Source organism: Diabrotica undecimpunctata, chromosome 7, assembly GCF_040954645.1.
Source record: "Diabrotica undecimpunctata isolate CICGRU chromosome 7, icDiaUnde3, whole genome shotgun sequence".
Taxonomy (NCBI): Eukaryota; Metazoa; Arthropoda; class Insecta; order Coleoptera; family Chrysomelidae; genus Diabrotica; species Diabrotica undecimpunctata.
The window spans coordinates 41,735,175-41,760,056 of record NC_092809.1 but is presented as its reverse complement, the minus strand read 5'-3'; the positions used below and the strand labels follow the sequence as shown (position 1 = coordinate 41,760,056).

General features: G+C 32.9%; 1 protein-coding gene across 1 annotated transcript in view; it reads right to left on the bottom strand.

Annotated features, from left to right (window-relative positions):
* LOC140445259 (inter-alpha-trypsin inhibitor heavy chain H4-like) overlaps positions 1-24,882 on the bottom strand; it is a 43,106-nt gene extending 18,224 nt beyond the window's left edge. The window contains exons 1-5 of the mRNA XM_072537177.1: positions 24,691-24,882; positions 11,909-12,151; positions 10,673-10,876; positions 4,028-4,294; positions 82-384 (exon numbers count right to left, since the gene is read on the bottom strand). Coding sequence (XP_072393278.1) covers positions 82-384; positions 4,028-4,294; positions 10,673-10,876; positions 11,909-12,151; positions 24,691-24,819 — 1,146 coding nt within the window. The 5' untranslated portion in view covers positions 24,820-24,882. The remainder of the gene's footprint in view (positions 1-81; positions 385-4,027; positions 4,295-10,672; positions 10,877-11,908; positions 12,152-24,690) is intronic.

Below are 24,882 nucleotides of genomic sequence, written 5' to 3'. Positions count from 1 at the left end.
GACTTAAATGTTATATAAACCTGTAAATAGGAGAAGCTATAAGGTTGCGCTATGGTTTGAATCCATAATACTTCTACTTACCTTAAAGTTCTCAGCCAAATGCCCATACGGAATAGGCATATAATCGATATCCAAGTTATTAAACACGCCATTTTTATTCTTATTAATATTCCAATCATAAACATATAACTCAAATTGAATGATAGTAAAGATATCATTTTCGTTTAACTGAGGCAAAATCTGTGACATTGCATCTTTAAGCTGGGTAATTTTAAAACCTTTCATGCTTCCACTAGTGTCAAGTATAAAAACCATATGCTTAGGGATGGGATCTAAGGCTTGTGGTGCGAAGGAAATGAAGAAGAAATTATCTTGATAAAATACCTGAAAATGATGCAGCCAAAATAAATAGGTGAAATTAACTTAATACTATAAAAATATACAGGACTATTCATCTAAAACAGATGCTGTGACGTTATTGCTTAAAGGTAGTTGACTTTGTACATTTTTTCTAGTATTAGAAACGTTGAAATTAAAATTCAAAATCTACCTCTCCAAAGAACTTTTTCACAAATAGTCTATTTGCTTCTTCTTCTTCAAGTTCCATCTTCTATAGAAGGTTGAAAATCATCATTTTTATGCGAACCCTCTTGACCTCTACTCTAAATAATTCTGCACTACTATATTTAAACTATTCCCTAAGTTCTTTAAGCCAGGATATGCTTCGTCTTCTCAAATCTCGCTCTCCACGAATTTTGTCTTGCATAATAAGTTGTAATAAGTATTTTTGCCCTCTGATGCCATGTCGTAAGTTCTTAAGTTTATATCATTTGGTAATTAATATTATTTCCTCTTCATGTTATATCCTTCTATAGTGTATTTTTATGTATGAGAGAGTAATAAAACAATAAATTATGTATGCAAATCCCTAAACTGTTGATACGGGTGACCCAATGAAAAACAGATATTTGTCAACAAGTTTACAGAAGTATATAGGAAAACAATTTTAAATTGAGTATGACCACCAGGTATAAAGGTTGGAGCAGAATAGAATACAATAGTTGTGAGGATTACTAATCCCTAAATAAGGTTGCCAGTGTCGGAGTGATGGAGGTTAACAGGTACTAATGAATTTGCAAGAAATGTAAGATGTTTATTTTATTGGTTATATATAACCAATAAAAGTTTAATAAGTACCTACCTATTTGCAAAATAAAGTTTAATTCTTTAGATAAAATAAAACGTTTTATTTTATCTATTTGCAAAATAAAGTTTAATTCTTTGCCTATTTGCAAAATAAAGTTTAATTCTTTAGATAAAATAAAACGTTTTATTTTATCTGAAATGAGTGCATTCCACGAAGTAAGGGTTTCAACAATCAAACATTTAATTCTTTAATTCCAGGAATCTACGACAGTAATTGACTAGATAATTACCTTCTAAACTTATTCCACAGAAAATGTGATAGGGGTTAGTGATGTGGGTTTTTCCATTTTGTATATAGGAAGGTCCAAGTGGCGTATTCAAAATTCTTAACAGTTCACTAAAAGTAGGTACTTCAGTTGCAAGGTGCAGTTTATTGTGTATACTAGTGTTATGGAAAATTTGGAAGTGCCGTGTAAACGCCGAAAACTTGGTCCTCTAACAGTTAATGAAAAAACATTAATATTTAATTGTTTTAAATCATTTACAGACAAACGTTTATGTAAAAGTGTTGATGAGACCGTTGAGTTAGTTAGCAGTACACTTGGTGTTGGGAAATCTACAATTTACAGAGTTATTAAAGAAGAGAAATGTGGTAGTTTTCAAATGTTACGTAATGCTCCAGGGAAACCAAAATTTCAAATAGAATATCATTTTAAAGAAGGACTTCGACGGAAAGTGCATGAATTCTTCTTTAGACAAGAATTTCCAACATTGGATAAAGTTCTTGTCTCAGTTCGAGATGATAAGGATTACCCAGAAATGAGTCGAAGTACGTTATGGAAACTTTTAAAAGAAATAGGCTTCCGCTGGAAAAAGAATCCCAGAAAGTCTATTTTATTAGAAAGAAGCGATATTGTCATATGGAGAAGACATTTTCTAAGAACCATAAAGGAAATGAGAAACCAAAAAAGAAAAATATTTTATCTTGATGAAACATGGATCAACGAGGGTCATACACCAAATAAATTTTGGCAGGATGAAACTGTTACAAGTCAAAGGCACGCTTTTGTAAATAACTTATCTACTGGTTTAAACCCACCATCAGGAAAGGGACGCAGGCTAATAATAATACACATTGGCAGTTCAGACGGTTTTGTTGAAGGTGGTTTATTAACTTTTGAATCAACTTGTACCGGTGACTACCATGAAGACATGAACGCTGATGTCTTTCAAGAATGGTTCGAACAAATGATAGATCTTCTTCCTAAGAACTGTGTAATAGTAATGGATAATGCAAGTTATCACTCCAGACTTATAGAAGGACTGCCCACAACCAAGTGGTTAAAAAAAGACTTGCAGAATTGGCTGAGTTCAAAAAATATTACGTACCATCCCGGATCTATAAGAAAGGAACTTTATTCGTTGTGTGCCCTTCATAAAGAAAAATTTAAAAAATACGAAATTGATGAAATTGCCAAAAATCGTGGAATGACAGTACTTAGATCCCCACCATATCATTGTGAATTAAACCTGATTGAACTGGTATGGGCACAGATAAAGAGTGAAGTTTCAAGAAAAAATACCACTTTTAAAATTCATGATGTTAAACAGTTGTTTTTGGAGGCCGTAAATAATGTAAAACCTGAAAACTGGGAAAAGGCAGTAAATCACACTATTAAAGAAGAGGAAAAAATGTGGAAGCTGGACAATATTACTGATAAAATGATCGAGCCAGTTATTATAAATCTTGGTTCTGAAAGTTCATCTTCTGAATCTGATTTGGATTTGTAACAAGTAGCTGTAAGTTTTATATTAATATTTATGATCTTCCTTATTGTTGTTGGGTTTGATTTTGGACAGGAAAGATCTCAGTGTGTTGGTTGTTTTGAATATTGTGATGTGATATACTTCTTAATGTGACATTATGAAGATCGGAGGACACAACTGGAAGCAAGTGGCGCAAAATAGACAACACTGGATTGATTTGCGGGAGGCCTATGTCCAAAGTTGGATTACTTAAGGCTGAAGAAGAAGAAGAAGTGATATACTTATTTCCTATCCTTTTTAATTTTCCTGAAAAGCTCTTTACATAAGGTATTGTTATCATCTTTGTATCCATTCTTTAGTGTTTCTAGATTGCTTGTTGTGTTTTGTTGTTTCCTTTCTTCAATCTTGTAAAATTCCTTGGTTATAAATATGGATTAGTCGTTTTTTGTCAAAAACCTTTGCTTTTTTCTCCTGAAATGCATTTCTATTAGAGCAAATGCTTCAGGCTCTATTATATAATGATTTGATAATTACTTTTTTGATGTTTAATTTGGTTGGAGCGGTAATTTAATTAATCTGTTAGTGTGGATTGGTTTTCTGTAAACTTTGGTTGTATATCCTATGTATTGTGATAAGCACATCCAGGAATGACAGCGAATTGTTGTTTTTTTGTTTCATTATAAATTTAATTGATTCTTCTGTATTGTTAGTGTTTATCAGAAATTTATTCAGTGCTTCTGTTCCGTGAGGCCAAATGGAGAACACATCATCTATACTGTGGGTTATGTGTCTTGTTTGTGTACAATGTACCTGCATGAATATATTTGCGAATAATGGAGATAAGAATATACGCTAACCGCTGCAGTGGTAAAGTAAAGATTAAGGAGACATTTGTTAGACTTTCCGAGTTTGAATTTGTATCAGCCCGAGTGTCTGAGGAAGTAAGGATACTGAAATGACGTCATAATAATCTATTAAAACCGATCCAAGCACGGAAAATTTAACAAATTTGTCCTCCTAGGCCATATATGTGGCTATACAATTCAATAAAAATTTAATCTTTTGTCTATATATATATATATATATATATATGTATGTATTATATGTATCTTACGTCTCCCCCTTCATTTGTTCTATTAACATCATAATTAACAATAAACTGTCCAGCAAATCCATTATACTCTGTATTTCCAAGTCCGCTACATGCAAATTCCATTTGTCTTTCAACATTAGGTTCAAATATTATCACAGCTGAACTATTGTCTATACTGACACGTGCATTAGGATCTATTGTCATTTGTCCCAGATCCATCGATCCACTACCTGCCTGAAGGTAAGGTGTTTTCAAGTTTATCAAAGGTTGATTTTCTTTTATGGTTACCTGAAAAGATAAAATAATTTAATTAAATTCAAAGAAAACAAACCTTACAACTATCACTGAATGTCTCTGAGAAATTTTTGTGGCACCACTGATGTGTCTTAAATCAATAAAAAATCATTGCACCAGTAATTAATTTAGATACTTTAGAAATTATTTCTTTTTATGGGATATGTGTTCAGAATGACAGTGGAAGAAGCAAATTTGACTGTAGTCGAATCAATACGTTTAGGCGTCCCATGTTCGTCACCCGCGTCCTTGAAACTAAGGAAGTAATAACCAGGACATACCTAGGGAAAACCAAAACTAAACCTTTAAATGAAAGAGTGATTATGAAAAAAATCGGAAGAGAGGGGAGGAAGGACAAATCCTACTGTTCTGTCCCTCCACACTTATTTTTAACTAAATTGAGTGTATGTCTTTACGTTACTTAACTGATACGATCATGTAGACACCACCCCAATTTTCCCCATTTTTGTAAAAGATGCATATAAAGAATCTCTTCTGCTTGTGCACAGGCTCAGCCAATATTCGTTTAGTAATTGTGAGAGTGACACACAATATACCTATAATCATCCACCTCAGTATAATTCGGCGGGTTGAAACTCGAGATTGTACAGTCCAGAAAGCGCTGGATGGAGAAAATATACAGACATCATCAGATAGCTTAAAATCATAATTTTACATATATGAACTATTCAAATAATTATTAAATTTGTATTTTAACTTATTTGGTTATAAAATATAAAACCAGCACAGTAAAAAAAATATTTGACTTATGTAAATCTTATTGTTGATTAATTACATTTGTACAGCAAGTTTTTAAAATCAATGAGGTCTCCTACAATATATTGAGGACTGCTAATTTTAAAAAGTATTGCAGACTGCTGCCATTGAATAATTTATATTTTAGGGATTTAACAGCGGTAACGATGATTATCACAGAGAGGAAATGGCACAAGGGAGATAATCTTCTAATTAGTATACCTTCCATATGATGATCCCAAGTAATCCCAACCAAGGGAGACGGAACAGCTAGAGAGCGATTGAAGGATAAATGGATTGCAACTGATCATCTGTTGGTTATGATACGAAAGCGCATTATCCTACCCGACGCAGTACTAACACCATTGAAAGAGGTGAGTCACTACAGCTTGTTATTAAACATAAGACATACTAAATATAGAAAGCAAATCAACTTTTGTAACTAACTATACAACGCAAGGTGATATAGCTACGACTCACGTGGTTAGAACTATTCAATATGGTATGTGTCAAATAATGTGTTCTGTTCAGACCACTGACACATTTGTTTTGAAATAACAAGCAATAAATCTATCAAGAAAACTTACTGTAGTCCTTGTAAAATTGACTGGGAAACATGTCAAGCCGAATTATTATTTAGGCAGCATTAAATGGACGATAAGGCATACAATGAACGTAGGCTAGACTGCCGAATAGTTTCAGGTCGGTTTTCAAAGACTTTATTCGAAAATACCCTACTAAAGGAATAACAACATTGCAAATCCAAGGATAAAAGTCTGAAGAAAATTTAATTTTGCCAAAAGATCAGGTAAGCGGAATTATCCAAAGTTCTTACTGAATACAATACAGATCTGATAGATCTGATAAAGGCAAAAAAATCGTAAAGAAGGCATTGCGAGGAGAGAGATAAAATAACAGCAGAAATGTCAAAGCTCAATAAAGTTTTCTCTAAGGACTTTTAGATAAGTATACCCTCACTCTAAAAGGTGCCAGATGAAGAGAACCTGAAAAAACTTTTCAGGGAGTAATTTTATGATTCCGAAACAAAACTCATACCACTAGATACATACGGCATACTGCACTAGCGATCATAACTAATGGTTCTAGTGAAAATCACAGAGTTTATAGTGAAATTCATACTGAGAGTGCAATACGGCTAAGTTGGGGAAATGCTTTTCTTAAGGAAAATAAACGCGCGGGGTTGTCGGCCTTCGCCAGCTATTGATTGCTCACTTGAGAGCATCGCACAGGATCGACTTGGATAAAATACATCTTACGGCAATACGAGTATAATATTTTATATTATGTACACAGTAGAATAAAAAATTAGTGTAAAAGTTGTAATTATTAAATTTTCCACTCAATCGTATGCGATGCATCATCATCATAAACAGAGAGATTCCCCAACAACTCTCTGAATAAAGCTGCAATTAAGGAATTTTCTGTCTTACTGTATGGCTGTGAAAGTTGGACAATGGACTCTAAAATAGAAAAAAGAATAAATGCCTTTGAGATGTATATATACAGACGAATGTTGAGGATTCCATGGGTACAAAGAGTTACTAATGTTGAGGTACTTCGTCGCATGTGTAAACAAAAAGAATTACTAAGAATAATCAAAGAGAGGAAAATGCAATACTTGGGTCATGTGCTGAGAGGCGAAAGATATGAATTACTTCAAGTTATACTGGAAGGAAAAGTACAGGGCAAAAGATCAGTAGAAAGACGCCAGAACTCGTGGCTGAAATACCTGAGGAGATGGTTCGACCGCTCATCCGCAGAGATCTTTCGCGCAGCAGTTTCCAAAACTACAATTGCCATTTGGATCGCCAACCTTCGAAAGGAGACGGCGCAATGAGAAGAAGAAGGAATTGCTAGTGGAACGAGACATTGTTTTTTTGAGAAGTGCTATTTGAAATGTTTGCTATTAGAAGCAGCACATGCTTTTAAAAATCAATTACGTTCAAAACCCATAATACCACTGTTAAAAACGAAGAAAATGCTCCAGTTGATCGACGACGGTTTCGCATGCGTAACAAAACAAAATTGGCACAATTATATCACTCATGTCGATGAGAAAAACAAATTTGGACCGCAGAAAACCTGTAAGATGATGTAGAGCAGTTGATTATACACGCGAACATAGGAAAGAGTAGCGAAAACAATTTCGACATCTCAAAAGGGAGTGCGACATTAGTATAATTAAGTATCTACTTAATGATCTGATTAATGAGTATTCTTAATGATTTTATTAGCACTGAAATGCATTTATCAGTCCAATCAAAGTACGAGCTTTTCAGTTATTGGGCTGGGGGCACAGAAATCGGGTATTTTGTGTATTTTGCAGTTGAAAATATTTTGAGAGCTTATGAAAAGTTGGAATAGAAATGAGTAAACCATTTGGATGTCAAAACTGTCCAAAATGTTAAAATGGCCAGTTTTCAAATGTCAATGACTAAAAATAATTGAACTTAGATATAGATTATATTCCACGAAATCTAATCTATTGAAATTTTAGTAACCATAGTTTTTTAATAATTGATCCATATAGGGTCCCACCCTGTATAGCTATCAAAAAATTTAATTTAAAATATATTTGTTCGTTTATTAATGTATACAATATTTAAATAAAGTTCTCGCTAAAAACTAGTAATGTATTTAAAAAACTTTTTTTTATGTCTCTTATTTGACTACTTGAAAACAATTATTTGTAAATATGTATATACTAATTGCCTAAAAAAATGGAACACTTGGAAGCACAAATATTTTTTTATATATTTATTTATGGAAGTATACATTAAAATATTTTATTATTTGACAACATTATAACCAAATTTGCAACGTCGTTTTCGTCAAAAAATTAATAATAAGTGGCTTCTCCTTGATATTCTATATACTTAATTACACTATAGGGCATTGATGAAATTAAGAAGTGTACATCATATTGAGGAATACTCATCAAGATTTTTCTTATGGCACACCACGGGTCGATTAAGTTTGCTGAAATACGTGGCAAGGTTTTAGGATTCTACCTACCATATCTCTCACATGTTCGATGGATGATAAGTTAGCTGATCTTAAAGGCCACTCCAAAGTCTCTCTACCAGATTTTTGTATGAACTCCATAGTTGCTTGGATAACATGAGGTCTTGTGTTATCCTGTTGAAAGATCGCATTTGTAATGGTTTGTAGGTAGTGATGTAAAATCGGTTGCAGTATATAACGTTATAAACATCACATCTTTATTAATTTATATTTAAATCGTTATTTTATTTTAATTTCTTAATTAATTTATTAATTCCTTTGCCTTCAGTTTCTTCTCTATTTTTTCTTCAAAAAGTAGTTGGCGCCCTCTCTCTCTCTCTCTCTCTTTCTGTACCGTAGAATAAACATTCGCCCTCTCTATTTCTGTCCGGTAGACTAAATATTCTGTTCTATGTTGACAGAAGAGCTAATTCCATCATAGGCATACGTCCTATGGCATCTGTGCTTAACTTTATTGTCATTGCAGTCCATTCCTACTTTCTGTCAATCGCCTTTCGTGGTGGGATATCCTTTTTTATCTGTAATTGAAATTTATAAAAGAAGGTAGGAATTATTAGAAGCTTCACTTTATATAATATATTTATGAAATAATATGGAATAACTGCAGCTGTCAGTAGGGCCTACCCACATGCTCTGGATGACCTAACCACATGCTATGGAGGACCTAATCACATAATCTGAAGACCCCATACATTTAGAAGCAAGCAGCCCATCGACGCCGAAAGTATTAGTTACAAATTTATTTAATGTAAAGCATTAGGCAGGGTTGTTTTTGCTACTTAAATATTATTTTTTATGTTAAATAAATATGATTAGTTAAATCATTGTTTTATTTGTTACCAGCTAAATGTTCATTGTTTAATTCATAGTTTAAGACAATACGGATTCACACTTGAGGGACTGAGCTAGGCGAAGCATAGACGATAAGACAAGTTGATTGAGGTATTATTCTATAATAGTAGTTTAATTCTCTTTGGTAGTCTTGCGTGGTTGTCTTTCTGTATGACGTTTAACAGAAAAGTCTATATTTCTTCGCTCACCCCGAAAACGTCTTACCCTTATGCGCCCATAAGAGCCACGCAAACAAAACCGGGATTCATTACTAAAGGAGATCAAATTTCATTGGTCATTCCAGTTTTATCGAGCTCTGCACCATTCTAAGCGTCGAGCCTTATGCTGTGATCTCAAAGGTAGCACCAAAAGCGGACGGTAAGCTCTTAGCCCCATTCTAAGTAATCTTTGATAAACTATTCTTCTTAAGACTACCCTTGCTGTAGCAAGGGTAGTCTTAAGTACCTGCAACTAAATCATCTCTGACTTAATGTAAACCTTCCCATTTAGTTCTGAGAGCAAGAAGTCTAAGATGGCGTCAATCACATTCTTACCTTGCAATATTACAGGACGTTCAGACCCTCCTTGACGCCGATTAGTCTTATCATAGGACCACCTCCTTCAAACTCAACACAATACTTCTACTAAAGCTACTAAAACCTAAATTAGGACTGGTGTATATACCGAAAGGATAAGGGTAAATTTTATAGCTAAACCTAGAGACTCTAGAGACCTAGAGAAAAACTGCTCGATACGCACAATTTGGGTGTTATATTGCTTGAAAGTCCGATACATTAGGGACAATAGGCGTGTAGAGTAGGATTATCTACGAAAACGTCACTACATCTTATTGTACAGAGAGTGAAGCACGTTTGAAAAAACAAAGATGCTATTGACGTTAGGAGTACCTCATACGAATTAATCACAAAGCCGATTTTGCTGAAAGAAACAGACAAAACAAGCTAAAGGTAGATAGAACTGCATGCTGAGGAGCCGTGTGATGTACGAAACGTTACAGAAAGATACAGTATTGACAACATTATAAGAGTTAAATAAAACATGTACACAAATTAGTCAAAACTACAGAGGTGCGTATCTGCTCAATGTAGTATATCAGATACTCACAGGAAAGATAAGGAACTAGGTCAGAAAGAAAGTACAAAATAAAATCGGTAATTATGACTTTAGAAAAGAATGTACCACAATGTGCAGCAAGTATTTCTATTTTTATCAAGAAAGAAGATACCGAAAACTAAATGGAAAAAGGATTTGCATATAAACTGAAAATTAAAACTGGAAGAAATAAAATGACGCATAAAAAGAAAAACGACAAAATAGTGAAGCAAGCTAGCAGCTTGTTAGTCTCACAAATTTGAGTTATTATTGTTGTACTGAAAAAGAAGATGTAAACATGCCGGATGTTTTAAGTAAGTTTGAGGTAAACGTAAGTATATGGATTCTACGTGATTAAAAAACCGTAAGTCAAATTTTTTCCGGTTTCTTTCATAATGTTTTGTACAATCTTAAAATGTAATTACTGGAGACTATTAATTTTTCTCTTTGATTTAAAACTATCGAATTTTCTGCCACGCTATCCACTAACTCATTATCTTTGAGCAAACCTTATTTAGAATATGCGTGAATATGTAAATCTGAAATAGTTTTTTAAATATTCTCTTGCACGTCATCAATAAATAATCGTCTCATTATTCCATAAGTTATTAAAATGTAAACACTTACCGTGACCTTCAATTTTTTAACAATTTGACCAGGTTGAATGTTGGTGATAATTTTGTACTGTCCATTCTCTCTTTGTAATAGTTCTTCATATTCTAATTTAAAGAGTACCTTGCTTCGTGGTTCTATGTTGACCGTTATAGTGAATCTGTTAGAATTTTTCGTGCTCACAGCAACATGTCCAGCAGTTTGTCCTATTTCTGCAGCCTAAAAACAAATGAGTAGAAAATTTTTTGTAGAGTATTAAAAATAATGAAATAGTTAAAAAATCATACGTTACTCACCACCATCGGATACACCCATGGTGGTGATAGTGGTGTGTGAGTGTGGAAGAAGATGACTAGAAGTACACCCAGAGTAGGGGTACAAAGGGACAACCAAAGAAGCTTCAATATTGAGCTTAAATTTCAAAATAGTTTTAGAATATTAAAAAAATAACAATATTTGATTAAACGGAATTCAAAAAGTTTATTTTATTCCAAAAACCAAAAGACAAAACCACTGAAATTATTATCAAAGTATCGTTAAATATAATCCATTCTTTATTTCATTCCAAGCCTATCATATCATATGGTCACTATTATTCTAGCGTTAATCCGCATCCATGCATCTTGGGCTAAGAGCTAATAGATATCTTTTAAAAATTCTAAATCTCAACATGTCAAGTGATTGTAATTTGTGGGAATAATACAGAGAAAAAGAATTCTGCTGTTAGTACAGATAAGTGTGAAGAATCGTTGTCTAAAATCTACAGAACAGATGATTCTTTGTTGGGCCTAACATGCCTCATAAAATCCTGCATAAATATAAAAACTTGTCATTAGTAATCCAACCACAAGAATATCTAGCTTTAGCACAAATGCAATCAATAGGAGCATCCTGAATAAAATGATCTTTATGAAAGTTCTTACGACGGAAGCTGAAAATAGATGGAATCGTAACACGTAGCTGAAAGTGATACTAATAGGGTTATATTTGTTTCACTTTTATCTGATATTGTTATTGAACCAACATTTCTATTTGCTTTAGCAGCAAATATTGTTGATGATTTGGTGACAGTTGATACGCCAGTTTTCCATATGGTAGAAACTGTAAATCTAAATCGGTATATAGTAAAAACACAAAATATAGTATTTATGATTTAATTGTTTCATTTGTAAGTAAAATAATAAATAAAACGTAAACGGAACTGATAATTAAATAATAAACTGGAAACTAATATCATCCAGCATATCATACCTTATTAAAGATAGTTCTAGCTAAATCCTTTTCTTTCACAAATGCCTTATATTGTTTTCCATCGATTTCCATGTAAAAACCTGAAATAAAAGCTCTCTCTGGCAGAACTACGGAAAAGGTCGTTTGCTTAGCAAAATGATCTGGGTTTTCCACTACGTTTGTAACACTAGTTTCTGCAAAATGGTTAGATACATGTGTGTTTACAAGAAATTCTTTAATTTCCGGAAGATCCGATTTGGTGTCCTAGAAGTAAAATTATTACCACTATAAAAACAGTTAAAATAAAATATTTAAATTATGCATTTAATGATAGTTAAATAAGAATAAAAATATTTTAGGTCGATGTCTCTGTCCCAGCTCCCGAACTCCCTGACTCAGATTTTAGCATTAAAAATATCAATACTGTGGTGATGAAGGTTATTTATCTGTCGGTGGTTGTAGAATCAAAACTTGCTTTCTTCAAACTTTTTGTTTGTCATAAAAAGCTAAAAACATGTTAAATCCGTGTGATAACTGTTATGGTTTGTTTTTAAGTTTTATATTATAGAATTTGACTATAGAAATTAATGTTTTACAATGAGTGAAATTTAACTATCGTCCATAATTAAATAATTGGCTTTTTTGTTTGGATAAAGGGAGTTTTGAAGCCAACTTTTGGAGAAAAGAGGTTTTGAAACAAACTCGTTTGGAGAAAGCCAGTTTTGAAACAATTCCTTTTTTGGAGATGAAATTTTACAAATTTTGGTAGTGGTAGAACAGATCTTATAGGTTGCAATGTCGGTATAGTTCTTGAAAGATCATACCTATAATCCCGAATTAGAAATAGCATGGTACAGAACTTGCATAGAATATTTTTTTTACTTTAAGAGGTTAGTCTTTGTATGTGGGTATATTTTATTTTATAAAAACCCTTAAAAGGGCAACATTACAAGCACGAACGTTTTCGGAACAACTGTTCCATCATCAGGTTAAAATACAGGTTACCATGCCTGAGCCACCAAAATATTTGGGTAAAAACCCTTTAAAATGTAATGTGTTACCAAAGATTGTACATGTTGTTGATAATATTATATGATGTTTAATATTTTAATTAGATTTTACTTCAGGTAACATACAGCCATGCTTAAGTGAGTTCCAGTGTCCGGAGAGTAAACCTCTTCAAACGGACTACGGCTGGCAACCTACAGCTGGCGACCTACGGCTGGTTGCCGTACTTCAGAAAGAACCTGGTAACCAATATTTTTTTCCATGGTTACTTTAAATTTCAAAAAAAATTTCCTTTCCAATAGTACTTTTAACGTTTTGACACAATGACTCAAATTCTTTTATTAAAACTGTACTCTGTAACAATGATAATTTGGAGGATTCTAACCTTCTTAATGTCTTGAAATAGTCTTCCTGTTACTCCTATCTCCATGCTTGACATTGTTCGTTCAATAATCTTTTCTAAGAAAATTGAAAAATTGTCCAACACAGACTTTACTTCATCGTACAGGTAGGTCTTTGCCGGTTGTAGTCCGTTGCATTGACACAATTATTCAGTAATAATAAATTTGGTGTTAATATATATATATATATATATATATATATATATATATATATATATATATATATATATATATATATATATATATATTGTTATGATATGTGAATCCGATGCAAGAAAACTACAAGTTGCTCTTATTTACCGACTAGCTTTATGAAGACAAAAATAAATTTTTTTAAGTTGATTAATTTGTAATATTGTTAAATTTAGAAATGCTTTTAATAAAAATTATTGAACGCCTGAAAATAAAAAAAATTTGACAAACATTTATTCTACTCACCTTGTATTCTCTAAATCTGTATTTTGAATTTAAATTTTTTTTACTTATTTGTCTTAGAACATGCAGACTCTTAACTCAAGCGAGTTCTGTGACCTGTACTGCTTGATAAAGCTATATAAAATTATATAAAGCAAAAATCACCACACAAGAAGTTTTATTTTTAATGTACTGTGCAATTATTCACAAGTGATCAATTAAATATTACACAACGATATCTTGTATAATATATAAAAAAAATTATTTAAGATTCTTCCAATAAATAAGCCAATACTTAACCGTTTAATAATAATATGAATGGATTTAGATTTATGACGTAATACAATATTGAAGTAAGTATATGAAATTAGTGTTTTGTGAAGTTGCAACAAGAAATACTTGATCTAAGATCTAATACGTGTTTGTTTGTCAAAGTATTTATAACCTCACTTACTATCTTTTTAGAGCGAAAACAAAGGTTTATAATCCTTCAATTTTTTAGTTTAACTGTTTTGTTTAATGATTTTAGTAAGCAAAAGAAACGGTGAATTATATTTGGTTAATATTACAAAAGCGATAATAAAATTTTTGTGAACTTGACTTCAAATTATTTTGTTTTTTAACACAAAGATGATTTAGAATGATATAGGCTGTTAAAAAAAAAAGGTAAGATTATTTCTAAAGAAATTTCAAAACTTGCGTTTAACTTTATTAAAGTTCACTTTCGTCTTTCAGATAATCCCTTCTCTAAAAATTTTATGGAAATCTTCAATAACAAAGATTGCATCTTTCAGTGACGTCTTCTAATGGATTAGGGCCGCAAAACTATCAGAATTATCTCTCCAATGGTTGAGAAATATTTATAAGTACCCAAAATGAATTTTAAATGATCTTCAGTCAAAAATAAACACCAAACGGTCTCTTAATTCAGCGAGAATTCAAATGAGTGGAAAAACTCACCTTTCTGGTAGCTGTGGACCTCTTTATGATGACTGCTAACAATTCCCTTATCGGAAAATATACTGTTAATCTGCAGGCTTTGCTAACATTTAATCAGAAACGATGGTTTCTTATCGGCAAGGTAATTTGAATATACTTTGTTATAATTCAGGACTTTTTTAAGGTTTTTTAAAATACTTTTGAAAAATTGTGACTGCTGAAAAAAATCAAAAATTTTCTGCCCCCTTCGTAACTATTGATTTTCTATCTTTTATTTTTCATTGCTTACCAGATCTCCAAGCATTTTGACAATGTTTTTTAAGATCTGACAGGATTTTTGTATATTTTTGACATTTATGATTAAAATAAAAAATATTTTAAATTTTCATAAATTGTTAAATCTTGAGAACTATATTGACTTTTGAAATGAATTGAAACAAATACTAGAGAATTTAAGCATTCTTTTGACATATAATTTCTACAACAAATGATAATTTAAATATTAAAATTTTTACTAACAAATTTGACATACACCAATTTTAACATGAATTAGTTGCTTTTATTTTGCTTTTATTTAATTTTAAAGCTATCTGAAAGCATTTTTGATATTGAATCACTGAGAATTGTCTTCAGATTACCTGTCCATTAAAGATTATATCATTCTGAACTCTTATTTATGAGATATATCCTATTTCACCTCCTAACACGTTTTATTTTCCGAGCTCTATCCATGTTAACTGTATGTTTACTAACAAATTGAAACTTCTTACTTTGTGAATAAATGACTTAAATATTTTATCTGTTTTAGGACTGTTGAAGATTCTATTGACTTGTATATATTAGAATTTGGATTATAATAAAAATTGTAATTAATTAATAAATACAAACTTATGGTTTTTATTTCCACTCGATCCGAAGTGGTTTGATATTTGCTTTTTGTATCTTTATGTTGTGGCTATATTGGCTTATTCTGTAAGTATCTCTTACATAAATAATATAATATATATATAACGAACAATAACTTAAGTTTAAATCATAATCAATTTCATGATCAACAATTGTTTTTGGTTTAATTTTTTTTTATATATTTTTTTTTTATTGAAAAGTGTTTATCAACCAACTATAACTCAGTGGCTATAATAACTCACGTATTAAAAGAATCTTATTTCTATTATGCTAAATTTGTTTATAATAAACCAACTGGTTTTAATTATAATAATAATAAAATTATTTTGAAAACATTAATTAAATCTGGTGATACAATATAGTCCTTATTGGTTTGTTACATGTCTGTGAATTCTGCTTATTTTTGCTTTTAGTTTCTTTCTTATTGTTGAATCTAGTTTCAACTATTAAATTAACAACAATAATACAATTGTTTGAGTTAAATATATATGTGGTATATTCAATATTGTCATTTTGTTTTATGTTCATACTATTCATAAAAAAAAACTGTTTAGGAGCTTTAATTTCATAACAATATATATATATATATATATATATATATATATATATATATATATATATATATATATATATATATATACACTTGAGTGCAAAACAATCGACTCAAAAGCGATATTTGAGATTACACCTTCTGTTTTAATGTAAGAAGTATGAAAATAACAAGATGTAATGTGCAAACAGTAACTTTATTATTGAACTTACAAAAACCGCTATTTCATTATTTGGAAGACACATTATAAAAACAATATGCTATACGAACAGAGTTTCTCAAATATTCATCATTGGAACTATCCCAAGAAAGACGTAATGAACAGAGAAATCATCAATTACGTAATTAATTTTTTTATTTTTCAATATCTGATATTACCACCCCTATTCCTAATACCACTTTCCAGTCGATTTCGCATGGATCGGATGACTTTTCTAATAAATTCTTGAGACATTGCTTCCCATTCATCATTAAGCGCAGCCCTCAATTCCATTATGCTCCTTGGTGCATGATTTCTGTTTCGAACCCTTCGTTTAAGCTCATCCAAAACATACTCTATTGGATTTATGTCCGGGCTCAACGCAGGCCAATTTATTGTAGGTATACCGATCTCAGTCAGATAGGTGATGGTTACTCATGCGGTATGACATCGTGCATTATCATGCAATAAAATAAAGGCGTCACCAATAAATCCAACGTATGGAACCACATTTCCTCCAAAATATCTCTTATGTAACGATCCGCCGTTAAACCTCCACCACGTCCTCCACCAGGCATGAAAACCAACTCGGTTTTCCCATCCATGGAAATGCCTGCCCAAAATATACAAGAACCGCCTCCATATGACACAATTTCTCGTATACACCATTGAGCAAATCATTCTCCTGGCCTTCTATAGACTCCACTCCTCTTTTCGTTGCCATGTAGACAGATCCTACTTTCGTCGGAGAATAATACCTGACTCCATTGATAGTCGTCCCAACCCAGATGTTCGCGAGCAAATTCTAGTCGTCTTTACTTCTGGGCTGCAGTTAGCTTTGGACTCGTAGCTGCCCTTTTTGGTGTCAGATTGGCTGCTTTAAGTCTCCTTCTGACTGTCCAAACGCTAGTAACCACACCTCGGACCTCTCTAAGCTCTTCTTTGAGATTAGCACCAGTCAAATGTCGATTTCTCAGATATTTAGATACAAGAAATCAATCATCTCTCTTTGTTGTTTTCCATTTAGGGCTTCCTCCTTGTCGGCGGACATAATCACCAGTATCTTGGTACCGACGATATACTCGGGACACAGCAGATTGGCTTAAATTTAGTCGATTTGTCACGGCCCTCTGGCTCAGGTCTTCTCTCAATAATGCTACTGCTTGAGCTGCTTTGACAGATGTGGTATCCATTCGTTATGCAGTTGCGAACTTAATTGAATAATGTTTTAGTGCATCGCTATGGAAATTGATGCCTACGATGTTAACCGAACGCGTTAAGTCGGTGCGTGTCGATTTCAATGAATCAAATTCTGACCCCCTCTCTACGTGTTGCATTATTTATTTGTAATACGTCACCCGATTTACCAAAAACAAAACTTTTTTCAAACTCAATAATGAGGATAATAATTGTACAATAAATATTATTAAATTTACTCCTTTTAGTTTGAAACAGGAGATAGACTTTCGCAAAATAAGTTTGAGTCGATTTTTTTTATTTTAGGCGTGACGCCCTTCCGGTAGGGATCTATGGAGGAGTATCATCGAGCCGCAAGCCCTTATCTCTTGCCGTACTGCTCCACCATAGGCCGATCAGACACCAGCATATTTTAGTCTAATAATTTGGTGTTAATACCAAGTAAAAATATAGCCAGTTGGGATGTATCGCTAATATCGCGACTCTCATTAAGTGCCAAGGAACAGTATTCGAATTTTGCAATGCGTTTACGAAGCTTATGTGTCTTTATTTTATGTTCGGTTGTATTTGTATTTCTTAATAAATGACTATTTAAATGTGAATAAGCCACAATTAAAGGTGAAAATACGTTTATTGACGTTTCATATTTCATAATAATATATTGATCTGAAAAAGTCGATATAATAATTTCAATAATTTTGGAAATGCTTGGCAGTTTGCACAAACATGTTTGAAGGGCCGCGAGCGGCACTCGGGCAGCATGTTACTCATCGCTGTTCTAAGAAATGCTAAGGCATAAAAATGTTACATTTTAATGGACTAAATAAAGAGCTGGGTATTATAAAGGCAGTTGAAAACGTCCATCAAAATAATAATATGGAAGTCAGAATAGATGGACAAATTACGGAACCTATAGATACAGACTATATAGGGGGGATTTACTAAGCGCTATGCTATTTAATTTAATTAATGATGAAGTCATAAAGATACAAAGAAATTAAAATTCTGTGTTACGCAGACGATGCAATATTGATAGCAAAATGAAGATGGAACAATCAGATCAATAAGATGTAAACGGAATGTCTATGGAATTATTATTGAAACAAGTAACGGAAACATCCATTTTTTGGTAGATTTAGCCATATGGCATGGGGCTCTGTCCTGCTGAAATATAAAATCCCCGTATGGATATAACTTTTCCACACTTGGTAGAAACGAATGGTCAAGAATATCTTGATATTTGGCTGCGTTTACTATGCCTTTCTTCTTCTTAAAGTGCCTATCCGTTCCGGACGTTGGCGATCATCACGGCTATCTTCACTTTGCTTATTGCAGCGCGGAACAGTTCATTGGTAGTCGTGTTATACCACTTTCGCAAATTTTGAAGCCAGGAAATGCGTCTTCTTCCCGGTCCTCTCTTACCATTTACTTTCCCTTGACGAATCAGCTGGAGAAGGCCGTAACGTTCTTGATTTCTCATTACATGACCTAGATATTCCAACTTTTTAGTTTTGACGGTCATGAGAATTTCACATTCTTTCCCCATTCTACGCAGGACCTCCACATTAGTAACTCTGTCAACCCAGGATATACGTAAGATGCGCCTATAACACCACATTTCGAAAGCTTCGAACCGATTCATAGATGCAACAGTCAGTGTCCATGCTTCCATTCCGTAGAGCAGAACTGTGAATATGTAGCAGTTCAATAGACGGCATTTTGTTTTTAATGATATGTCTCGACTGTTGAAAATAGTTCTCATTCTAACGAATGCTGCTTTTGCTTTTATTATTCGCTGTTTAATTTCTGTTGAGTGGTCCCATTGGCTATTTAAATTGGTGCCTAGATATGTATATTGCTCGACTCTTTCGATATTCTGTTGGTTGATTGTAAGTTGAGCGTTTAGTATTGGTTTTTTACTAATTGTCATAAATTTGGTTTTCTTTATGTTAAGAGCTAGTCCGTATCTGTTGCTGACTTCTGTTATGCGATTTGTTAATATCTGTAAGTCATTCAGATTATCGGCAAAAACTATAGTGTCATCTGCATATCTAATGTTATTCAACCATTCACCGTTTATTTGTATTCCTTTCGCACAACCGTCTAAAGCTTCCTTAAATACCCATTCAGAATAAATATTGAACAACAATGGAGACAAAATACAGCCCTGTCGTACTCCACGTTCTATTGCAATTTTATCAGTTAACTGGTCTTCTATTTTGATTTTGGCCGTTTGATTGTAGTAAATGTTTCTGATAATTCTAAGATCTTTGTTGTCAATTCCAATTTCTTACATTAGAGTCATTAATTTGTCATGTTTTACTCTGTCAAATGCCTTCTGGTAATCTATAAAGCATACGTATATATCACAATTCACATCCCTGCATCTCTGAAATAGCACCTGTACAGCAAAAAGGGCCTCCCGTGTTCCCAGAGCATCACGAAATCCGAATTGTGTTCTTGTTAGTTGTTCCTCACATTTTGTATATATTCTTTTGTGGATGACCTTTAGAAATGTTTTAAGTAAATGGCTCATAAGGCTTATAATTCTATAGTCTTCGCACTTTCTCGCATTGGGTTTTTTTGGAAGATTTATAAAAGTTGACACTAACCACTCTTGGGGAACCACGCCCGTATCATATATACTGTTAAATATATTTGTCAACCATTTTATGCCATCATAGTCCATAAGTTTTAAGAATTCTGAGTGAAAATTATCAGGGCCTACTGCTTTACCATCTTTGGTGCTTTTGATGGCATATTTTACTTCTTCGACTGTAAATGGTGGTCCAGATTCGCAATTGGTGTTTGTTGTAATACCAGTGTTACTTCGTATATCTTCAAAAGTTTTTTCCACGTATTTGATCCAAATATCTCTTTTATGCTCTATTTCCAGTACTATGTTTCCCTGATTATCTGTCAGGAATCCAGTGTTCTTGTGTTTATATAAGCCTGCCGCTTCTTTAATCTTTTTATGGAGGTTAAATGAATCATGTTTTTGTTGTAATGACTCTATCTCTGTACACTTCGAGCTAAACCAATTTTCTTTTGCTATTTTAATAGCCCTTTTTATTTCGTTATTTATGTTGTTGTAGTAATTCTTATTATCTTTAGCGGTTCTTCTGTCTTCCATCATACATAGAATCTCCTCCGTCATCCATTCCTTTTTATTTGTTCTTTCAGGTTTTAAGTATTTTTCTGTTATTTCTTGACTTACTTTGTGCAAATTTTCTAGTTCTACATCTGTGTTATCTGTTTCTGTACGGGCCCATGGTTTTTCTGTACGAGCCCACGTTTTTTCTTTTAGGCGTTTTTGTACCTTTTCCTTTACTGTTTTATTTTTCAGTTGGTTAATATCGTACTTCATAATTTTTGGTCTTTGAACTTTCTTTAAACTAAGTTTCATTTTGGCGATAAGTGGATTGTGGTCCGAATTTATGTCGGATCCCGGGTACGCTTTAACAGATGTTATAGAGTTTCTAAATCGTTTGTTAATAAGAATATAGTCTATTTGATTTCGTACACAGATTTCGAACACAACTCCCATAAAAACAAACATTATTCAAGTATACGCTCCTACAGCGGACGCCCCAGAAGAAATCATAGAAGAATTTTACAATGACCTTACTAATATTGTCAAAAGGATTCGGAAAAACGAAATAATATTAATAATGGGAGACTTTAATGCCAAAGTTGGCAAAGGAAAAAGTGGAAATTTAGTGGGATCCTTTGGTCTAGGGGAACGTAATGAACGCGGAGACCGTTTGATTGAATTTGCAACTGAAGAACAGCTCGTAGTGACAAACACCTTTTATGATCTTCCTCCAAGACGACTATATACGTGGAAATCTCCCCAGGATACTCCAGATCACACAGTACGAAATCAAATAGACTATGCCTTTAATAAAATGTAAAGTTCTCACCCCTTTGGCCAGCCTACAACCCCACATCATGACACCCTATGGAAACTTTACAGTTCTTTTGACACGATCCTTATGGAATGCTTCTGTTTTTTCCCGAATCACATGCTTTCGGTAATCTCCCACACAGACATCAAATTTGTTTTCGTGGCTATAGATAACTTTTTCACAGTTATGTTTGGTCCACAAAAGTTTTGATTTAGCCCAAATGAACGATTCCTTTTTTGAGTTTCTGTCAACAATGGTTTTTCTTTGGCATACTCGAAAAAGAAACCAAAAAATAAAAAAAAATATATCGTAAAGAAGAACCTATGAAACATACATCATAAAAACTAACACCGCTTTTGTAGATATATTTACGACAGCATTCTCTGGAAACATCCCAGTTTCTCTTTTCGGCCTAGCACTTCTCGTAGTGTAACTTTCTTTTTTCCGACTTACATATTTTAATTAATACACTCATTTGAGAATCTGCTTTTGGGCAAGCTTAGCTTTTGCTGCGAACATCAATACTGGTAGTTCCACCATATTTCTTAATTATATTAAACACAGTAGTTGTTGCAACTACTTTTGCAACAGACCGACACTAGGACGACGTCAGATGATATCATTAATGAAACACGAAAATGAAATCACAACTAGAGAAAACATACTGACACGAATAGAAGAATTTTACACAGAACTTTACAGAACACATCAATAAGATGATGAGATCAGACCAGCACGGAAATTAATAAAAAATGTTGGATCAGAAATAATGCCAAAAGTAACAATTTCAGAGGTAACTACAGCATTAAAAAACATGAAGAGAAATAAAGCTGCAAGAGACTTTGTATTACCACAGATATGATATTAGAAGGAGGTAAGGAACTAATTGCAATTGTAACTAAGCTTGTGGACAGTTGTTTACATCAGGGCAAAGTCCCTAAGAGCTGGAACAACTCTAAAGTAATCTTATTACACAAGAAAGGTGATAGTCGAAAATTGGAAAACTACAGACCCATCAGCCTACTATCACACCTGTTTAAAATACTCACCAAAGTCATAACTACTCTACTAACAAGGAAATTAGACGAATACCAACCATATGAACAGGCAGGTTTTAGAAAAGGCTATTCAACTTCCGATCACCTGTTAACCACAAAAATATTAATAGAAAAATGTAACGAATACAAGTTTCCAGTTTTTCTAGCATTTGTAGACTACGAAAAAGCTTTCGATACCATAGAACACAAGGCCGTAATAAACGCAATGCAAAATTGTAGAATAGACAGCAGATATATTAACTTAATAAAAGAATCTATGAACCAAGCTACAGCTACATACTACCTAAATGAAAATGAACACACGAACCCTGTACCATTAAACAGGGGAGTTAAACATGGAGATACTTTATCACCCAAACTGTTCACCTTAGTTTTGGAGGACGTTTTTAACAACCTAAATTGGAAATATAAGGGAATAAACATCAATGGCCGCTACCTCAGTAATCTACGATTTGCAGATGACATAATCCTGATAGCTACTGACCTACAAGAAATGCAAACCATGCTTTTAGAACTACATACCGAATCTTTTAAAATAGGACTGAAAATGAATTTAAACAAAACAAAAGTCATGCACTCCGAAGACACCGTGACAATAATAAACGATAAAGTTATAGAAAAAGTTGAAGAATATATATACTTAGGACAAAAAATAATACTAAATAGGGAAATTCAAACTGAAGAAATAAAAAGAAGAAAAAAGTTAGCTTGGGCTGCATTCGGTAAACTGAACTATATACTCAGAAATCAACAAATTCAATTACATCTTAGATCTAAAGTTTTTGATGCATGCATTATTCCGATATTAACTTATGCAGCACAAACATGGACAATCACAAAAAAGAATATACTTAGAGTCACTCAACACGCGATGGAAAGAGCAATGCTAGGTATATCACTTAAGGACAAGAAAACAAACACATGGATAAGACAGAAAACCAAAGTCACCGATGTGGTGCAAAAATCATTAAAGTTGAAATGGGAATACGTTGGACATGTAGCTAGGAGAGATCTAAACAAATGGCACAGATTAATTTTAACCTGGAGACCATACCAACACAAAAGACCCAGAGGCAGACCTCCTATGAAATGGACAGATGATCTGAAAAGGACTGCCGGGAAAAATTGGCTACAAGTAGCGTACAATAAAAAACAATGGAAAGGAAGACTTGAAGAGGCTTATGTTCAGATGTGGACGTGAATGGCTAGACGAAGAAGAAGAAGTTCTTGCAACAGTCAATTCGCTGGAAATTTAACGTATTGTTTTCCTTTATGGTACTGATGAATAATAATTTCTCGAACTTTTGGTCCAGTAGATTTTCCACGTGCCATTATTATATTTTACTTACAATGAAACTGACGGTTGTTAATTATTCATATTCAAATGACGTGTGACAATTATTGTTGACAACGCATTACCTAGTCGTATATTTCAAAGCCTTCTTTAAATATAATGAATATAATTAAGGCGCAAAAATAATTCCATACATCATAAAAATGTTGTTAATTTCATATTTACAATTAAAAAAAAATTAAATAAAAGATTTCGACAAATTGGCATTATATTCGCAAAATAACGGCTTGTTCCAACATATCGTTTTTATGGCTCGTAAAAGAAGTAAAGGAACAAGTACAAAGAGTAGGATTAGCAGAATATATAGAATAACACTATATATTCGCAATATAGTGTTATTACTTCATAACACTATATTGCGAAACCGACACATAAATTGTGAGATGAAATCAAGAATCTTTAAGGTCAGTATAAGACCAATAAGGACATACGCATCAGAAACAAGACCCGAAACAGCTTAAACACAGATAATGCTGGAAACGGCAGAAATGAGAATGCTCAGAATAGAATGTAATGTAAAAGGTATAAATGAGTGGACGCTAAATAGAAAAAAAAGAATAAAACAATCACATCAGTAGAATGGTGGATACAAGAGTTGTTAAAATAGCAACGGATCAATCGTCAAGTTGTAGAAGAAGTATCGCCCGACTGCACAGGAAATGGAATGACAATAGAAAAAAGGCAAATACAAAATAGAAGCACTTTAACAGATGTAAGGATGATATACACATCAGGACAGGATTCGAGGAGAATCGATGTCAATTTGTCAAAGGCTGGTAAGGGACAGAAACATACTATGGAAGATCGAGGTGCAAGTAAAGCTGTAGTATCACTGATGATTATGGTAATGATGAAAAGAAATAACTTACCCTTTTAACAATTGAAGGTTTAAAAACTGGGGCAGTTTTAAATACAACATACTCAAAAGCATAAGCTTGTCCCGTAAATAATATTAAACACACTACAACACAAAAATTACTTTTCTGCAACATTGACATTATTGCTATATTGTTTTATCAAAACGCATCACTGAATTCATAACTATTACTATTTAAAGATTT